At 35.1% G+C, this 13,906-nt stretch overlaps 2 protein-coding genes across 3 annotated transcripts; both read right to left on the reverse strand.

Moving 5' to 3' along the window:
* Positions 1-658: 658 nt before the first annotated feature.
* LOC112033549 (mediator of RNA polymerase II transcription subunit 9) lies at positions 659-6,633 on the reverse strand. Of its 2 annotated transcripts, XR_010624144.1 has the most exons (7): positions 6,165-6,633; positions 6,011-6,073; positions 5,798-5,878; positions 5,329-5,387; positions 5,159-5,239; positions 2,085-2,187; positions 659-885 (listed from the first exon to the last, which is right to left on the reverse strand). XR_010624144.1 is itself a non-coding variant. In XM_024066325.2 (6 exons), the coding sequence occupies exons 1-5, from the start codon at positions 6,459-6,461 to the stop codon at positions 5,182-5,184; spliced, it is 558 nt and encodes a 185-aa protein (XP_023922093.1). In that variant the 5' UTR covers positions 6,462-6,631; the 3' UTR covers positions 659-885; positions 5,159-5,181. The 2 variants fall into 2 exon arrangements, 1 of the variants encoding a protein (XP_023922093.1); XM_024066325.2 differs by lacking the exon at positions 2,085-2,187 and having other exon boundaries at positions 6,165-6,631.
* Positions 6,634-7,039: 406 nt separating this feature from the next.
* Positions 7,040-12,138, reverse strand: LOC112033546 (uncharacterized). Its single transcript, XM_065761359.1, has 9 exons — positions 11,351-12,138; positions 11,196-11,260; positions 11,046-11,108; positions 10,814-10,824; positions 10,553-10,724; positions 9,738-9,807; positions 9,524-9,595; positions 8,314-8,442; positions 7,040-7,394 (listed from the first exon to the last, which is right to left on the reverse strand). Exons 1-9 carry the CDS (start codon positions 11,555-11,557, stop codon positions 7,251-7,253), a joined length of 933 nt encoding a protein of 310 aa, XP_065617431.1. The 5' UTR covers positions 11,558-12,138; the 3' UTR covers positions 7,040-7,250.
* Between the last annotated feature and the right edge of the window lie 1,768 nt (positions 12,139-13,906).

Below are 13,906 nucleotides of genomic sequence, written 5' to 3' on the forward strand. Positions count from 1 at the left end.
TCAATTATACTCTAATTTAGTATGAGTTTTATTTATATGCAAATTCATTTGAAATTAAATTCGATAAGGACGTAGTGTAAAACACATGTTTTATCCCCTCAAATTCTAATATGTCACATCGTCTTATGACATGTTTAAGAATAAGCACAACCACATCTAATTAATTCTAATATCCATATATAAATCTAACTAAATTGGAAGTTGATTGAGATGTTATGAGGTGTGGTAGGATAAATTGAATTTTAAGTAAAATGCTGATGTGACAATCTATTATTGGATAGTGTAAAACATGAGTTTTACACCCTATCCTTACCAAATTCGGACTTAATTCATTTACCTAAAAATTGAAAATATAAAAAGCCTTAATTCAAATTTATTAGCCTTTACAATTAGGTAGAAACTTATATATGTGCGTGTGATTGCTCTTAATTGTATATGTACACATGCCCAGAATTACTTGCATAACACAAATTATTGTGCTTTTTCAATTTTATTTTTTTTTTTAAATTATGGTCATTGCCTATAAAATGACTTTTTACACCTTGTCCCTTTTACAACTTTTGATTTTACCCTAATGAAACCTCATCGTAACACTGCTACCAAAGCCATTACTCAAAATAATATGCTGTGGCGACATTGTCAGGGAAGATGGACAGAATAAATAGAAGCACTTTGGAGAGAAGCTTTTAGGTCACCAAAGTGTCTCATTAAATCTGGATCAACCAATGACCATTTCATGGAGCTGTCATACATGTTAATAGGTAAACATAATAACAACATAGCACATGAAGAACTACAGAAACAAATCTAATCCCACAGTTCTAGGACCTCTGGCTTTCCTTTAGAACTTGGGAGCTTGTACAGAATGCTCTGAAGCAACTAGACCTGAAATGAGAATGCCAAGCAGAGAGAACATTAAATATTATCTCCAGACAAGTTTTATGTGAGCAAAATATATCTGACTTTGAAATCAGAAACAATTATATCTAAAAATCATCCCCGGGAAACATTAGGTGTTTTTGCGATTTCATTAGAAAGGCACCGATGCTTTATTGACAGAAAATCCTAAAACCATGAAGTCAACCCTATCCATATTTTTTAACTGAGATTGCAAAGCCTTGAGGATGTTATGTTATTGAAGGAGTCTGCCAACAAAATGGCCTAGAAAGGCTAGTTAATGACATTCAGCAGAAAAGATCCACTCATTGGTAAGAGCAGACAGGAAATGTTGTTCTTGCAAACCTGAGGTCAAATTGAAGGAAACCCTAACCAATATCTTAAGCGAAAGTTGCAAGCACTATTTGGAGATAACAGTGACCAATCTAAGTGTAATGAAACTGCTTGTGGTGCACATGGCTGGGAGATGAAATGTATTGTAGTAATGATAAGTGCATGGGGAAAGGGTAACGGGTTTGACTTTATTCAAGGTAGTGCCTAGTCACCCTCCAAGAGAAGAAGAAAAAGGAATAAGAAGAGAGTCTAGTAAGAGAATAGGGAAATTTGCATCAACTTTCATAATGAGCCTTGAGTACACGTTTGCCTAGTATTTATACTAGGATTATACAAAGCTAACACCAAGAAAAGCTAAAGTTCGGTTTTTTAACTAACAACTCATACAACTACTTGTAACAATCTATTTAACATTTCTTGGTTAGTCTTAGTCTTGCACTATGTTCTTGATCCTAGTCTCATGTCTTGTCTTCCACACATGCATAGCGATGCTCTAGGGCTGGATTGCAGCTTGGGCTATTACACCAAGGCAATGGTGATTATAAGAATGGCACCTCCTGTTCTCCTTCTCTTGTAAGAGTAAGGAGGAGAATGGGGGTGTGTAGGTGTCCAGGGTTTAACCCCTCGGGTGGTCCCACTGGCCCATACTTTGAGGGAGTTCCTCATTAAAAAAGAGTATGGTGGAAGGCGACATCATGGGTTCTAATCCTACCAAATGTATAACTTACCAACAAAAAAATATATATCACAAGAATGACCACCAAGATACTAGATCTTGGTGAACTCTTTCCATCTCTTCCATGTTCCATCTAACAAAAATTTACCATCCCTGTAAAAGAACATGAACTTAATACCTTAAGTACTCTGATAACAACATAAAGGGTGTGCTGATACAGAGCTGATAAACCAGGTTTTAACCTCAGCAATCTCCAAGACATCCATTGAAAAGTCATTCATCTGCACGATATTAAACTAGCAGTAAGACATTGGAGCCACTATTAGTGTCTGAATAATTCCTTGCAAAGCAATTTTGCAGAATTGCTCAGAAGCCAAGAACTTTGCTAGCATTGGTACTTAAAAGTAAATACTTTAAGAACCAAAATTTCATTTAGGAGGCAAAGGCAAAGCCAAGTGCTACATGGAAATGGAAGGGAATTATCTCTTGTCAAGGCATCCTATTAACCCAACCTCGGTGGCAAATTGGATCAGGTAAGGAAATTGACTTGAATAACACTAATCAATTCCATCCAAAGCTACAGATTTTATCTAGGGTGTCAAATAACCAGATGCATACAGTGAATGATCTGATCATCCCTGATTTAGGTAGCTGGAATATTGGACTCGTTAAGAAGCAGTATCACAGTGGTGATGCTCGGAACATCTTAAATCAATGCTTTTCAAATTTTGGCTTTCCAAGCACTATAATCTTGCCATTTTGCATAATGGTGATTGGTTAATATCTGGTTAAGAAGACTTGCCAATTATTGATAAATAAGAAACTTCTTGAAATAGTAATTACTTTCATGTGGCAGCTCCTTAGCAATAATGCATAAACCATCAAAGCGAAACTACAGCATAGAAAATTTCCTGTTGAAACTTCATGCTCTTTTTTGTAAAAATGCATAGGAAACCTAAGATCAGCTTTTTCTGGATTGTGACTACATGCAGACTATTGGGTTTGGATCAGGCCAATTGATTCAGCCTGATGAGATTCAACTGCACTCAATTGCACAGAGGATCATTGTTTGACTGGAAAATCTTTCCAACAATGGGATTTACTCACATTCTAGTTTTTTTAAAGTGCTGTTTTTGAAGGCAAGATTTGAAGTACTAGTCAAGTACTGCTTTATTCCCAAAAGCTTGTTAACCTTTGGTCGACTCAGACTGAAACTATGTCCTCACATAACGTAGTAAATATAGGAATTAATGATTGGAGGGGATTTTGAAATTCGAAAAAAAATACCATTGGAAAGGATCTGCTTTTATTTGCAAAGATTGAAATGGCTCTAGACTATTAAATGGGTGTTTCCCCTAGCCCGTTAAAACCTGGCGATTGTGCTCACTATCAGAGAGGCTCTTTATGAGATTTGAAGGAAGGGCTATAGAGAAGCTTTAGTTCTTTTACAGATGGAAGGATTTGTAATATATTACACCATAAACAAAAACTAGGCTGGGAGACTTTGGTGGTTTTTGAAGATCTAGAAGTGCTACCAGGAATGTTCCACAATCTACAATATCGAGTTGCACCAGAAATACTATTTCGAGAAGTGCAGAAGGAAGTTGAAGCAGAAGATAAACTTTTGTGCACCTTAAGTGGAATCCCATGATTTTCAGCTATGTTCATGCATTTACTTTTCTTCCCTTTTTTTCATTTTGCCTCTCCTACTTTTAGTTCTCTATCCTTGTAACTATTAAGTGTCTAACGTTCTACTGTACTGTTTTTGTTTGTTAATAATAAAAAATATATAATAATAAAAAGGGACTCAAATACACATAAATTGATTTTCTTTAAAATATTTGTTTCAAATTCCAAAAAATTGGTAAATGTTGTTGCCCGAAAAGTGAAACCTCTGTTATTCTACATATAGGGAAAACAAAATTTTAGTCAAAAAATCCATTCAGAAAATTCTACAAAAGCAGACCAACAAATATAAAAGAAATAATTGCATCTCAAACTTTATCACAAAACTGGGATTCGAAAAATCAAAACTTCACACAAAGTCAGATGCATCCTGCAATACAGGCTACACAGACAGAAAATAAGTTAAAGAAAAAGTTTGAAAAGGTGAGCCCTTACAGTCTAGGCCCAAATGCATTCTGCATCAAAGAACATGATGGTAGTACACTTATTCAGGCTGAAGATTATACCATCAATTAGCTTTGTGGCTACACCAGCTAGCTCAGCTGAACAAAGTCCATTAGAGTGATGCAGCCATTTCCTTGCAAATTTGCTTATTCAAGAATTATTTTACTGGGTCCATGTGTGAAGTCCAAATGAAGTAAAGTTGTGAGGTTTTAAAGGTTTACGTATGAGTCTTTTAAGGTTAAAATAGTTTTTTATTTGGGTATTTATTTTATTAGTTGTGGTCATTTTTGTAGTCAAGGGCAAATCTGTAGTCTCCGTAATTCCTGTGAACTAAGGGTATTTGGTAGTTTAAATGAGTCTAAAATTTTCTAAAATCCTAACTATCTAAGATTTTATTTTCTTTGGATCCAAATTAGTCTTTTATTAGGTTTCAGTTTACCAGTCAAACTATGGGTGCTATACTTCTACGGTCCAGGAGTCCTTTTTTGATAAGTAATAAATATTTTATTGAAATCAAGACATACCCAAGTAACCATTAGGAGTCCTAATACTAGTAATACAAGAAAGAGTGAGGTGAAGACGAGTAATAAAATAATTGAGTGTTTTGAGCATTAAGGCATGTTGTCCTCTGTTTGTTCTTTTCTTCCTTTTCTTCTTCTTCTATTTCTTATAGTATTGTTCACGTTTACTGTTCATACAACCCCTGGACACCATAAAAACCTTTCTTTTTCTTCTTCCTTATAACCCCAAATCAAGCCCTTTCTTTTACCTACCAAAACACTGAATCCATCACAAGCACATGTAGACAAATTCTCCAATTTGTCCTATGTCATAGAGGTTGTACCACATACCTCTATTCTCAAAATCAATGAAAATCCAACCCCAAACAGCTTTCTTTCTTCATTAATGTTTCAGTTTTTTTTTCCTAAGAATAACTTTTAAGATGAAAAGGCCAAAGTAGGTCATCAAGAAACAAGAAGACCATTTGGCAAAAAATCTTATGTAACTTGGAAGGACAAAAAACAGTCACTAAAACTAAAGCAAAAATTGATGTCATTTACTTAGCATTCATTCCCCATTCAACTTACATGGCCATTAAACAAAATATAACATATATCTTACCACATATAACAAGGGTGATAGGGTTATGGCTCGGACTTGATAAGTCCTTCAACAGAGCTTCGGTACTTTGCAATCAGATCCCTAGTAATGAAATAAATTAATAAATAGATAACACATATTGAATTAAAGCACATATTGCAACAAATTTCAAATTATCAAGCAATACAGACCTCCGCTGATTCAACAACTGCTCACTTTCCTCCAGCTTCCGCTTCTGACTGTCAACTGTCTGCAAACAAAACAATAACTCTCAAATTCCCCAAATACACAAACAAACTAAAACACGAGGTAAAATGAACCCCATAAAAATCTTTGATTATGCCAAAAAAAAAATAATAATAATAACGGTACAATGTCATCCTCCAATGTAGTATGAAAACTGAATAAGCCCACATTACATTATAGGTTATATACATGGTTTAGAACTGATAAACGCATTGTAAATGAACAACTCAACATGGTTCGTTGAACCATTCTCACCACAATTGATTCCAAATAATGGATTCATATACTCTACAATGCACATAACATGGAAAAACAAACACCACCAATAATTCGTAAATCACATAAATTCATATAAAACCCAAGGGGATAAAATAAATAAATAACTTTGATTTAAAAAAAGGAGTTGGCAATTACCATAGCCTTGGTGGGAATTGAAGACGCAATTGAATTCAACAGAAGCTGGCACTTCTCAAAGTGGGTATTCAACTCAGCCACCTTTCATAACAATTAAATATGGTAATTAAAACCCCCAAAAAGAAAGAAAAAGAAAAAGGATTTTGCAAAATATTAGAAAAGAAAATAGTAAAATAGAAATGAGAAGGCGTAGCAATAGCAATAGCAGCGTACCAAAGTATCTGATTGCTGGTCCCTGGTTCCACGGTCAATAACTTCCGCTAAATTCTCCACCATCTGTAACCACAAACATAATAGAGATGTAAATAAGAATGTAAAAGGGGTTAGGGTATTGAAAGAAAGAAAGAAAGAAAAGGGGTACATGTACATGTAAGAGGTGGAAGTGGGAGGCGAGTGATTGGTGCTGATGCTGTTGTTGCTGTTGCTGCTGCTGCTGCTGCTGCTGCTGTTGTTGAAGGATACGCTGTTGTTGTTGTTGTTGCTGCTGCTGCTGATAGTGCATTTGTTGTTGTTGTTGTGGATGAAGTTGAAACTGTTGTGATTGTGGTTGTTGGGGATTGAGGTAGAGGTGGTCTTGATTGGAAGGTGTAGAGGTGTTACTGTGGCTGTGGGTTGGGATGGATGGGATCATACTCCAATTTCCTCCTGAGTTGAAATTATCCATCTCTCTTCACTCTTCCTTATTCAGATAGACAAGAAGGTTGCAAGGCAGCCTTTGTATTGTCGGTCAAAATTTTTAGTGTCGCTGGTGTTTGAATTCATGAAACACCCCTTAAAATGGACGATAATTTGTACCCCTTCTATGGGGATTTTATATATATATATATATATATTCTTTTTTTTCTTTTTCTTTTAAAATTTGGTCAATTCAATTTTGTCTTTCTAAATTAACTCTATCTTTATCAACATACTCATTCCATCAAACACCACTAATAAAACTACTATTAACTACTATAAAATAATTTTTATTACCTCAAAAAAAATTTATAATAAAAATAAAAATAAATTTTCTTTATTTTATATATACTATATATTACCCCCAGCGAATCTCTATGCTCCCTCGAACTGATTTGTAAAGCTCTTTTTTTTTTTTTTTTAATCACGATCTTTGTCTACTCTATTTTATCACATCCATTTTTACCAAATGCAAACACAATCTTCCATTCTTATCAAGGCCTTCACTTTAGCAAATACAAAGCCTAAAGTAGATCAATCAAATATTATTCATGAGCGCTCTTCAAGTATCAGGAAAAACCTTGAATGGTTGGATACTTTGATCCAAGCATTTCTTGTATATTCAAAATTTCTTCTGTTCGTTCAAGGTTACAAGACAGGCATAGTTATTCCAAGAACAAATATCAAAAGAAGGGAAAGAAATTGAAAGTGTATTTCATTTCCTTGAAATGCCATCTGACAATTGCAATTCAGATGGCAAACGACACAATGATATTAACTACATTGAATCCCTGTACTTTAGAACATCATTGCTGTTCAAATCAAAGATCTTGCAAATATCTGAAATGGCACATTTACTAAGACCGCCACGCCCATCTACACGATGAAGAAGTTCTTCAAGTTCCTTTGATGGCTGCAAAACCTGATTACAAAGAAAGATATTAACAAACTTTAGCAAGAGCAGCCACAATGGAAGTCTATATTAACATTAATTGGTCCAAAGCATTCCAATTACACATATGCCGAATTGTTATATAGAATTAAGACCAATGCAAATAATCCAGCTACCATAGTTGGCATATCGATTGCCTGTTTGGTTTGGTAAATTCAATGACAAGGTATAAAAAGAAGGCTTTAATCAGTTTTTAAGATTTTTTTTTTTTTTTTATATAACAGTTTTTAAGATTTTTTTAATTAGTAAATAAATTAATTAAAACAGAAGGCAATCCCAATACACTGACTGCGTAAAGAAGAAAACACCCAAAAAAAAACAGCAAGCAACTAAGAAATGTACAAGGACTCCGCAAAGTCTAATAACCCCTGTACTGAAAAGGATATTTCAGCTTCACCACGCTAAGCTCTTGGCCCTCAAAGAATCAAGGGCTATGTTCTTTCTAAATACACCACAAAAGGAGGCACAAAGGAGCAGTGTGCCATACCTCCCTACTACTTCTCCCACCAAACCACCAGATCCAACACGCCAACAACTCCAACACTGAAAAAGGCATCACCCAAAAAACACCCAGGAGACCACATATCCCTCGCCATGTCACAATGATGAAACAAGTGGTTCATGTCCTCCCCTCTATGTTTACACGTAGCACCACTCGGGAACAAAGAGACCCTTGCTCTGTAAGTTTAAGATTTAACCTAAAAAGTCCTCACCAAACAAGCCTCAAAGATAGTGTGTCAGATCTAACCCAGCGTATGGAGACCAAATGAAAATTTCAAATATCAATGGTCAAAGCAACAAAATAATGGACGATACAAAGATAGATGTCAAGACAACTGGTAATGATCGAAGGGGTGCCTGGGGCAACCCACAGGGGTCATTAACTTACCCATGGAGAACCAACTGAATTATGGATACCATATTTAGAGCCATCATGCTTGGTTTCATTCTCATTCCCCGTAGAAGAGTTGAGAGTTGAAGAGCTATCTGAGACAAGCTGAAGGAGTTTCTCACTTCCCTGGAGGACAATATAAAAACATAAAATAAAATAAATAAGACATTTTGTTTTTTTGATAGATAAAAATAAGAAGACATAAAGAGGGAAATGTAAATTCATGCATAATACAGCCACAGAACCAAAACATTGATATTAAATGAGCTCCAAAATCTTTTAAAACTGACACTAGGGTCAACAGTGACACCATCCAAAAGAAAACTAAAAACTAGGGGCAACGCAAATGATAGAAACAGGAAAGTCAACATCTAGAGGCAGCACATAAATTACTTATGTGATGATCCCTATACATCTCAAATGAACTCAACAGTGCCTTACAATCTACTGCCTTGAGGAAACCTTTTTATTCACCACTTGGGAGGATCTGGTATGGTCCTGTATATCCTCTGTTATATTATGGGACAATACTTTTTGCCAGCTGTTTTCAAACCGTTTTCTTTTAGGCCTTCTGCTAGTCAACTTGAAACAAATGACTTCCTTTACTAGTGCATTCGTTAATTTATATTTAACATGACAACTTACAAGGTAGCTAGTTATAAGGCCTACCTGTTCTCTACTATGTTGATATAATATGGTTGACAGCCCAAGAAACATATACAGTTGTAGATACAAATATTCTTCTTAGAAAAAGTGGAAATTAGTTACATATACACATGCATACAAGTATGTCAAAATCCAATTTTTCTCATCTATCCAAAGACCATTGGGTGCACACATGATTGAAGTAATATATATGCCACAAAGATTAGGGAAACATGTTTTAAGACTACCCATGAAAAAGAAGTTCTACTGCAGAGCTTCTAAGTGATAGTTGCCTAATTAGAGCAGGGTTTCAAGGCATCATTCATGTAAGGTCATCCAAACTTTTGGGATAAATATTTGTTGTGTTAAGTTGAGTTTCAATAGGAAAAAAACAAATATTTCAACAGATTTAAAATATAGCTGTTACTTGCAAGTATTAGCATGTGAAGAATGCAACTCCAAGTCCCATTTTTTAGAACTTCCCTAACGTACTTTTAGATTGTTGCATGCATCATAAAACAAATTAGGTTGCAAGTCGCAATATGTAAGAACATGAACACACCTGGAGAGCCCTCCAATGAGAGTAAGTCCGGAATAAAATCCAGAAGAATGGGATATTAGGCAAAGGTAAAACCTATAATAGAATAAGAAATAAAACAAGTAAGAATTATGATGTAATGCTTTTGAAAAAATAATATGGATATTGAGATGTCTCGATGTGTATAACTTCAAAACTTGAGAATCCAAAATGATAGTGCAAGTAAACACATACGTACAGTAAATACAGTTGACAAGGGAAGCAATGCAACTGAACCATAGAAGTACTTCTTGTGGATGATATTTCCCCTGATAATCAGATAGCACTTCATATCAAATGTCCCCCACTTGTAGAAAAACAATAAAATCTAAATCAATTTCATCCAATCAGAAATTAAATATAACAGATCTACAAGAAACAAATATAAATGAAACAATAAACAAATGAGCTTGTTAGTTCTTGGGGTCATTATCCAAGAAGCTTTACTAATAGATCTTAAAGTCATTTACAGGACATTAAGCTCAGCAGCTCTTGAAAAAAATGTGCCCCTACTCTACATGCCCTTGAACGAAATGGCTAAAAAGATCACAGAAATACTCAAGAATATAATGCCTCAAACTACTTTAACTGGAGTATGTGCATTCTTTTTGGCCGCTCTACTCAATTCCACTCATTGCTCCATAAGATAATTTTTCACAGATGATGAGTATCTAAAGGGTTGAGGTTAAGCAGGACTATGAAAAAATTACATGGAGTGTAAGTCTAGTAAAATTTGAAACAAAGAAGAAGGGATTGGGTAGGAATATAAAAAAAGTTTCATTAGCATTCATTATCTTCCTACATATTCATTCAGAAATCCAAGGTCTGCACTGCTTTTAATTTCCAGTATTGGAGAATCTAGTGGTAAGTAGCTGGTAAAAGAGTATCTTTTGGGGGTCAACCAAACTCTAGTTTATTACCAAAGAAAAGTAGCGGTGACACAAACAAAGCTAGCAGTAATTTTCAACTTCTGACTTATCAGATAGACAAGAAAAAGAAGGGAAAATAAATTACCTCGTGGCAATATGCCGTAACCTTCTACGCACAAGTCGTGCATTTAAACTGCAAGATTGTAAGAACAGTGTAAAAAGGGCATGATTACAGAACAGAGAAATAATACAAAAAGAACAAAAGTTAGAGCTCTGAACCTGCATACTATAGCAGGTTAAAAAAAAAAAAATGTAAACTCCATATGATTATTAGTTATAGGCTAAAAGTGGTAACATTAACTGAATTAACATGTTATTTGCAAGAACATAATTGCGTAGTGTATGCCTCTTTGCCAACTTTGTTTCAGATTAGATATCAGCCAGTAATGAAATGTAGAAGAATTAAAACCGTAGAACACACACTATAGCAAAAAAAAAGGTTTAATTTTTCATTTTTAATTTGGATATAACAATTAACAAGCAATGCGAATAATTGTTTTAGTGGGTAACTCAGTAAAAACCCATAAATGATTGCATAGAGAATAATTAAGTGAAAAACTTTTCATTTTCATAGAAACAAAAAAAAAAAATTCAAGAATATCTCAGAGGGCTTAACCCGTGACAAAAGCCGCAGTCCCAACCTATGTATATATAAATATAAAACTGAGAGTAAAGAAAGAAAACAGTAGTAAGGTCAAAAGAAAGAATGAGGAGTAAAGGAAGCTCACAAATGAATCTTGTTCTTGAGAGTTCCTTGAGGAGCTTTTTCTAGACCAATCCAAGCGTTATTCATCTTTTTGAAAAGAACCCATAAGAGAAAAGGGTGAGAATCAATGAGATTAGTGATGAATCTAAAAAAGAGAAAAGGTGAAAAAGGAGGGACCTTGAGAGAGACGAAATCGATGAGGAGTTCTGCATTGGCGTTAAAGGGTTTGGGATTGGAGGAGATGTTGCGCCAAAGTTCTCTGAGTGTAGAAGGTGTTTGAGAATGACCTGAGCCGAAAGTAGTAGAAGCAAGCGAGTCGTTGATTGATCGAGTGAAGCACCAGTTCTTTCCTTTAATCGGGAACACTACCAATCTCGCTCTCATGTTTACCAAAATCAAAAAAATATAAACTTTACCTCTGCTTTGCCCCTTAGCCCTTAAACCCTTACCCTACCCCACTAAGCAAAGCAGCCTACACACTAGACTTTGATAACTAATTATGTATTTTCAATTAAATTTTGAATCGGAGAGTAAGGAAAGGAATCAATCATCGTGGGTCTGTATATTCCAAGTCAATATTATCAATATTGTTACTTTAAATATTTAGAAAAAGTCAATGGAATTTTTTTTTTTTTACAAAAATAAGAATAGAGAAAGGAAAATGAAAAATAGAAAAAAAAAAAAATTTGAGAGAGAGATCTGGGCTGAGTTTGTTTGACTCGAGAGTTGGCGAGGTTGCAGTGTAAGTACTAGTGAGACATCACTAAACCTAAACAGAGGAGAGAGACGGGGAAACCCGAAACCGAAAACGTAAACAGTGGTGTTAACAAAAAAAAAAGTGAAGCTGCGGCGCGCTTTTACTGTAGTTTTAGAAGCCCATGCCTACACACTTGACACTTGTTAGACTTGGTGGACTGTGACTCACTTCCAAGAATAAAAAAGGCTCTAATCCTATCCCACGATGGAAGTCCACTAATTGCTTCTGTTTCCGGCCCAACTGGGGCCCACTGCTTCTACTGTCTTCTTCTTTTTTTTTTTTTTTTGGGGGGGTTAAAAGGCTTTATATTTAACAATAAAAGAAGCTACAGTTAAAGCTACAAATTGGCCACAGAGGTCAAAGTAGAGGCTACCCACCTATAGCAGTACAAACCATTACTATCAAATACAAATAAATTATCTAATTCATTAGAGGGGAAACATCAAAAATAACAAAATCCTGCCTCATGTAGTATCCCTTTTTGGCCAAATAGTTAGCACACTTATTCGCCTCTCTAAACACATGAGCTACCCGAACCTGTGAGAGACTTGCCATGAGTGATCTGCAGTGAAGCACTGGAGAAAATTTCTTGTTAGAGCTGTTAGCATTATTTAACATCTCCACAATTACCTTGGCATCAAGTTCCACTTCTAAATTTCTAATTCCCAGCTGAATGGCAAGAGAGAGCCCATCCCTCAAAGCCCACAATTCAGCCATAACACTTGCGGTGTACCCAATAGATCTCGAGTACCCCCTACTCCACACCCATCACTATTTCTTATTAATCCTCCACCACCAGATCTACCTGGGTTCCCAAGCGAAGCTCCATCCGTATTAAGCTTGTACCAACCCGGATTAGGCTTGTTCCATTTAATAGGAACAACAACCCTTGATGTAACTTGCTTGGCTTTACTTACACAGTAAAAATACTCCCTAGCTTAGCCGAGACACACCTTATCAAGCATGGTGTTTGGAATAGAGTTTTCAAACACAACTTTATTCCTGTTTTACCGCAAATTCCAAATAGCAAAAAGAAAAAGAAAGCACCAAGGAATAGACCCTTTATACCTTACTGCACTCAAACAATTATGTTTCAACCACACTTCAACATTATCAGTAAAGGAATTAACAAGAGACGGAGGAACCTCCAAATCTATATCTATATATTACTAAAAGCTGAAGCGTAGCATTTATTGTTGCTACGCTCCAGTTAAGCCACATCAGCGCCACATCATCATTTATTTTCTTATTTTATTTTTTATTTTTTATTTTTAGATTTACCGGTTGACATTTATTGAGCATCTCCTTAAATTCGAATGTTACTCTTATCTTCAACTTTATCATGTGTCCTTCCATTAACCAAGACTCTTCAAATGCCACTATTATATGGAATTCTGATAGTCACCAATAGGTTACAACCTCCTCGCATCCTTTATTTGTTGTAACTTCTTCCATTTATTGGATATGATATGACAAGTGGCTATATAAACTTCAGCCACGTTAATATTTAAAAACACTAAACATAGTGATTTTTCAGGATTTTACGTTTTTAACTAACCATTAATTCAATACTTTTTAAATACACATTTTAAGAATTAACTATAAAAAGGTGCCTTTTCGTTTGGTTGTTGATGTGAAATGTTTTGATTTCTAAATTCTACAAATAATAGCACAAGACTAAAAAAAAATGCAAACTAACGCAACATTTTTCTTGGCTCTGGATAGTTTCAATTTTTATAGGTTTCATAGCAGTTCTTCTTTCCAAAAGAAAACCACAAACACTTCTCTCCTCCCTATCTTTGTACGTTCTTCTCCTTTTCTTTGCCTCCCACTGTACTTTATTTCTTACAATAATAATTTTGAGACTTTAATTTCATAAAAGTTTTGCTCATTTTGCAGAAATCCTTAGAATCAAGCAAATTTTCAAAGCAAGCTCAAAAACTGAAGGCAAGATCCCTTCTCTCATTCTATAATTT

This window comes from Quercus suber, unplaced genomic scaffold (genome assembly GCF_002906115.3).
Source record: "Quercus suber isolate HL8 unplaced genomic scaffold, Cork oak 2.0 scaffold_408, whole genome shotgun sequence".
In the NCBI taxonomy this organism is placed as follows: domain Eukaryota; kingdom Viridiplantae; phylum Streptophyta; class Magnoliopsida; order Fagales; family Fagaceae; genus Quercus; species Quercus suber.